Source organism: Egretta garzetta, unplaced genomic scaffold (assembly GCF_000687185.1).
Source record: "Egretta garzetta isolate BGI_Z169 unplaced genomic scaffold, ASM68718v1 scaffold179, whole genome shotgun sequence".
In the NCBI taxonomy this organism is placed as follows: domain Eukaryota; kingdom Metazoa; phylum Chordata; class Aves; order Pelecaniformes; family Ardeidae; genus Egretta; species Egretta garzetta.
In genome coordinates, this window is record NW_009270001.1 from 607,914 (window position 1) to 614,174 (window position 6,261).

General features: G+C 43.2%; 1 protein-coding gene across 1 annotated transcript in view; it reads left to right on the plus strand.

Annotated features, from left to right (window-relative positions):
• Positions 1-6,261, plus strand: part of MYO5B (myosin VB) — a 134,744-nt gene that overhangs the window by 93,735 nt on the left and 34,748 nt on the right. Inside the window, exons 23-25 of the mRNA XM_035903088.1 lie at positions 2,444-2,528; positions 4,178-4,326; positions 5,127-5,246. Coding sequence (XP_035758981.1) covers positions 2,444-2,528; positions 4,178-4,326; positions 5,127-5,246 — 354 coding nt within the window. The remainder of the gene's footprint in view (positions 1-2,443; positions 2,529-4,177; positions 4,327-5,126; positions 5,247-6,261) is intronic.

Below are 6,261 nucleotides of genomic sequence, written 5' to 3' on the forward strand. Positions count from 1 at the left end.
CGGTTGGCCTGGCCCCATGGCTCCACCCTGGCCAGGTCCCTCTGCAGAGCCCTCCTCCCCCCCAGCAGATCCACAGTCCCCCCCCAATTTGGTGTTGTCTGCAAAGTGACTGAGGGTGCCCTCGATCCCCTTGTCCAGATCATTCATAAAGATATTAAACAAGGCTGGCCCTAGAACTGAAGCCATCACAAGTGCTCACTGCTCAACATCTTCCACAGAAATCCTTCAAAGCAGGTGCTGTTGCATTTGAAGCACCTTTAAAGATGTTTCCTATAGAAAGATGAGCATGGGATGCAAAAGGCAGCAATGTAGGTACCAGAGATTTGAGTTTGTGCTGCTTGGCCGTTGTGTAACCTGCTCCGCTTGCCTCTACCTGTGTTTAATGGACTGTTTCCATTCTCACTGGTTTTCTGTGAACACAAATGTTGAATTCCAGCTTGTTTCTATTTCATATGGCAACACGAATGCGATAAACAACCTCAGTCGCTTAAGGTTGTATTTTAAGAATATCTATATCAAATCTGGATTAGAAATTTTTAAACCTGGGAATAATCATTGCGGATTCTACCAAGTCTTTCAGTTCTAAAATATAACCCCTGTGCAGTTGAAGATACTCCAATTTTTTTGTCTAGTTTGTTTTTCAACCATCATAACTTTCTTTTCTGGGCAGAAGAGTTTGTTATCAGCACCCATTAAAGAGCACTAGCGAAATAATGCCATCACCCCTAATCTTCCCTGATGGGATAAACGAGTCGAGCTCCTCGCTGTCCCATTGCAGTGCAGATTTTCCTTCCCTTCTATCACTTTTGTGGTTCTTACCCAATTTTTTTTAAGAATTCTTCCGAACTTGACGACTCTAGCGCTGATCTAATGGCTGCATGTCTGCTATGATATTTATTTGAAGTGATATACGAATGAAGGAACGTATGTGGCTTTGGTACAGAATATTAAAATCATGGCTCAGTTCAGAGCATTTAAAACACCAGTAGTTCTGTGTACCTTAAATTGTGTTTTCTTCACTTTCTAGTTGTATTTCCAGTGTCCAACTTTCCTACTATACATCGGCATGCAGGAGATTATAGCCTCATGCTGGAGTGAATAAATGGATTGGAGAGCAAGGGGTAGTGGGATCTTCCAGTTTCTGTGCATGGGATATGACTGGTTCAGTCGTGACTTACAGTAAAATATTCATCCTGCTTTTACCCTCACTATTATTATGTATCTGGCGTATGCAGTATTTGATAAAATACCTCGATTTTGAGGATGCTTGTGTGGAAGACTGAAGTCTGTGCTAGGCATGCATGCCAGCTGGGCTGCCTATAAATTTTATCTAGTGGTGACAGCAAAATTATTATTCTTGGGCACTGAAAACTTTTAGTGGGGGGTGTGTGTGTGCAGTGTTGTTTATCTTTGGCATCTTGAGATCCTTCTGCTGTGTGTAGCTGTTTTCTAAGCCGTGGCTACAGGATGTGATGGAGCAGGCTGAGGGAATAACGTTACGCTGGGGTGATGTGTCGGTTTGTTCTCCTACCTGACAGCAGCAGAATCACCCTGCTTAACCGTAGCAGCATATTTTGCTTGATAATGTGATGGGTTTGTGTTTTGAGAGAACGCCGTTGAATGCCTCCAAGTTCCTGAGGTTGAACAAAATTGCAGGATAGGTTGGTGTCAGCATCAGTCCAGCCTTATTGGTGTGACAAGTAGCTTTGCTTCCCTTTGCTTTTAATAAAGAGGTAGTTAAAAAATAGTAAGAGTACTATTTTGCAGGATTTAGTTTCTGATTTTGTTAATTTTTGCTAGGCAATTATTAGTGTTAATTGCTATATATGCTCCTGTTGTATTACCAAAAGCCTCGGTATACGCTGTGCATCATGGTACTAGCAGTTCTGCAGTAGTGTGAAGCACTAAAGTGGCTATAATCTCACTACATGAAGTGGGTACATTGCCCATGAAGTTAAAAAAGCCTGAACTATTCAGTATTAGTCTTCCATGGTGCTCACATTAGCTATGTCCATCTTTAGTTAAGTGCCACATTGCCTGAAACAATCAGCAGACTTTTTTTTTTCCCCCCCAACAGCAGTTAGTGCTATGACTCGAGGATAGCAATGAAGCCCACTGAGATGTGGAAATAAATCTCTGATTTCACGACCTGATCACTTGTAAGAGTTTCACTCCTGCAGATCGCGGTCGCCAGCTCACTTTGTAAGATTCTGCTAAAAACATTAATTTAAGGGAGAAATGCACCCAGGAAAAGAAAAGTTAGTCTCTGTTGTTGCAGCATGGTTCTCCTGCTCTTCAACTCCCGTTGCACAAAGAATAACTGGCAAAGCACAGGGGGACAGATCTTTTAAACAGCAAAGAAAGACTGAACAAAGCTCCCTGTCTCCAGCCAGGTGAAATGTAATCCCTCTGCAGAGGGGTAATTCTTTGCCTTGTTCCGTAGCGCATATCTGACTTGGAAGAAGAAAACGCTCTCCTGAAGCAGGAGAAAGAGGAGCTTAACAGCAGGATCCTCTGTCAATCTGAAGGTAAGAAAAAATGCTTATAGCCTTGTAATGCCTCCACTAAACGAGGAGCTTAACTGTTCGCCCCTCAAACTTGTTTTTCCTGCATGCTTTTCCTACCTTGAAAAGTGCTGATCCTCCCACGCCCCTTCCCTGGATGTTTTTGTTGTTGGTTTTGCTGTGCAGATGGGTCTGTTCATGCTGTCCTGCTGCTGGATGGCAAAACAGAGGCTGGTTTGATTGGTGAAGTATGGAATAAAGTACCCAAAAGGGCTTTTTAGTTCAGTTACGTTGCAGCATTTACTCCGGGTGACGTGGGAGGCAGCGAGGCTGCGGGGGGCGGAGGGTAGAGCACAACCGTGGCCCAGGATTGATGAAGAAAGGATCCAAGGAACAGCACAGTTAACAATATCGAGCTGTGCCAAAGGGTTTCTCTAATGTGACAGGAGTCTGTGAGTGTTTTTTAAAGCACAGACTTAAGTGGTGAGACATACGTAGATGAAAGCAACTGGGAAAATCCCAAGCCACAAAAACTCGCACATGTGTATCGAGCTTTTGTATTTTTTTTTTTATCATCCTTTTCAGCTTTTGTTGCAGGATTTACAAAGAGTATCATGCATCATTCTGTGGATGTACCTATCGCTGCTCTGTGGTACTCATGAAGTAGCTTTTGCTCTCAGCCCGATGCAAAATAAAGGAATGAAAATAACATGTTAAAAAGAAACTTGCTGCAAATATTTCTTCATCTCTTATGGGATGCTTTCAGAGCATCAGAGCTTGGGGAAAGCAAATGGAGGGAGGGTTTGGTTTGTGTTCACCCATTTAAAAGGACACATGGACTGTATTTGACTGGTTTCTCAAAAAAGTGGAGGGACCAGGTTTGCTTCCAAAAGGGAGTTTTTAACAACAACAACAACAACAAAAGAATTTATTGGATAATTTCAACCCCTATGGTCTTATCATGGTAACTGGTTGATGGTGACATGAGAAAGAGATGCTGCTGTTGATTTGCTCCTATTTCAAATCTGGTGGTGGGAAGTGGGCAGAGAAGTCTTTATCATTCGTTTATGATTCTATAGAATCATAGAATGTTTCAGGTAGGAAGGGACCCCTAGAGGTCACCCAGCCCAACCCCCCTGCAGGAGCAGGGACACCTTGAACCAGATCAGGTTGCTCACAGCCCCGTCCAACCTGGCCTGGAATGTTCCCAGGGATGGGGCCTCCACCACCTCTCTGGGCAACCTGTTCCAGTGTTTCACCACCCTCATTTATATGCAGCGAGTACCAATTCTTAAACATTAATGTATTTCTGAACTGTGCTGGTCTTTTCTTAAGTGAGTTTATGGCTGGCCCATGGGAGCTGGAGCTGGCACAGTTGAGTTAAACATAATAGATCTGATGATTTGTAGGTGCTGGAGATTTTCCTATAACTCAAATGGCAGAGGACTCTGCTCTCCAAGCAGAACAACTCAAGCTGTTCCAAATGGCGAGGAGACAGATCTAGGTTATAATAGTCTCTAAATATTAGAGAATGCTTATATGTATTTTAAAGCTTCTTGGCAGAGAGCATTTTGTTAATTAGTTATTGTTATTGCACATATTTACAAGAAGTTGACTTTAGAGATGAAGATCATAATTTCTTTTCTCTTTTTTTTTTTTTCCTTACTTTAAAGATGAATTTGCACGAAACACGGTTGAGGAAAATATACAGATGAAGAAAGAGCTGGAAGAAGAGAGGTCTCGTTACCAGAACCTGGTAAAAGAGTATTCGAGGCTGGAGCAGAGATATGACAACTTGCGGGATGAAATGACTATTATAAAGGTAACGAAACTGAAATTATCCCTGTTCTGTTGTGTCCTGGACATGATGTTGGTGGCTGGATAACGTGGCTTGCTCATCCCCAAAACACTTAATAGAACTGGCATTATCATGCAGTTTGTGCTTGATATTTCTAAGACTGAACTTGTACGCTGAAACCAAACCATATGTGTGCCTTGAAAAGGGAGCCCGATCTGTCACGCTTCTCAGTTCACTACTTAGAGATATCTGTGAATCTCAGCAGAACCTGGTTCGTGCTTTCTGTGTTGCTTTTTGTTTCAGTGATGTTCATGTGTAAGTGTTGGATTAAAAAACAAACCCCCCCAAAACCCCAACAACATGGCTTCAGAATTTCAAAAGCCAAATTTTTTAGGTTCACCTTTGCTGAAGTCTTAGAAGATCTGCTGAAAAGTAGATAATTGTTGAAGTGCTGCTGGATTAGGTGGACAGTTGAACGTTTAAAGGGAGTCCCAGAGGGTGCTGTGAACAGCATAATCTTGAGCTCAGATTTGCATGTTTGTACTTAACAGGCATCTGGTGTCATGAAGAGCCTTTAATTCGTGCAGAATTTTTCAACCGAGCTTCTGTATCACTTCACATTTTAAACTATTCCCTTGCATTAATATGAAAGTTATGGTAGGGCATAAGAACTAGGAAATTAAATTCACTATAAGGTGACAGTCAAACCTTTTGTAAAGCTAACCTTAATATACAGACGCATATTTTCTCTAAGCGACAATGCTTTGTGAGGAATCTTTCCGTAAACACTGTATGTGTTATGTGTCTGCATTGCTCCTTGGCAGCAAGCACCGGGGCACAGAAGGAACCCATCCAACCAGAGCAGTTTGGAGTCCGATTCCAATTACCCATCCGTATCGACCTCTGAGATAGGAGACACCGAGGATGTAATCCAACAAGTGGAGGTACAGTAAATGGGGCAGGCTCGGGGGGAGGAGGAGAGCCCTGCTCTGCAGGGGTGATTGACGTGGGTCTTGGAGCACGTAGGAGGAATGCAGGTTGGACTATTAAGTGTGACGGATGAAATCGATTTCGTGCTACAGAAATACATCATTAATTGTGTGAGAGGGATTGCAGGGTTGCGGTACGATGGCAAATGCTTTCTTGCTCATGGCATCAGGCTTAAATAGGGCTTCTCAAATAATAGTGTTGTCTTTCGGCCATACCAGCTTTAAAGACTGATGAAAATTCATCAAAGCGGTCAGTGTTGTTACACATAGTTATTTGTAGCATGGATGGTGGTGACTGTAGAGTGATCCTACTCGGCAAGGATACCAGAGTTCGTTACCCTCTTGCCCCGAGTGTTTTCATTCCAATGTGTCTTCACAGATGCTTTGCTGGCCAGCACAGCCCCTGTAATCAACAGTCTCTTAATACAGAAAAGAGCAGCGTAAATTATTCCCTGGCTATCAAGAATCACATGGAAAGGGGAGATGTGTTTTGCTTACGTTTGCTAGAATAGGCTGCTTTTTCAAACTCCACTTGCGTGACTCGAGAGCATGTGTAGATGATGAATGCTCCTAGGATCTGCCACCCCACTGGCAGGACCATATTTTGTGTCCCACATAGCACGCCTGCAGAAACCCCCACTTCCCTTTGCTGGCCGCCGTGTTAATGTTGCTTTAATATTTCTGAACTGCTCTGAGAGCATTTGCTGAAGTCAAAGTAATCAGTGTTGGCCATGCTCTATTATAAAATATTAGAATCATAGAATCATAGAATGTTTTGGGTTGGAAGGGACCCCTAGAGGTCATCTACTCCAACCCCCCCGCAGGACCAGGGACACCGCTAACCACATCAGGTTGCTCACAGCCCCATCCAACCTGGCCTTGAATGCTTCCAGGGATGGGGCCTCCACCACCTCTCTGGGCAACCTGTTCCAGTGTTTCACCACCCTCATTGTAAAGAATTTCTTCCTTA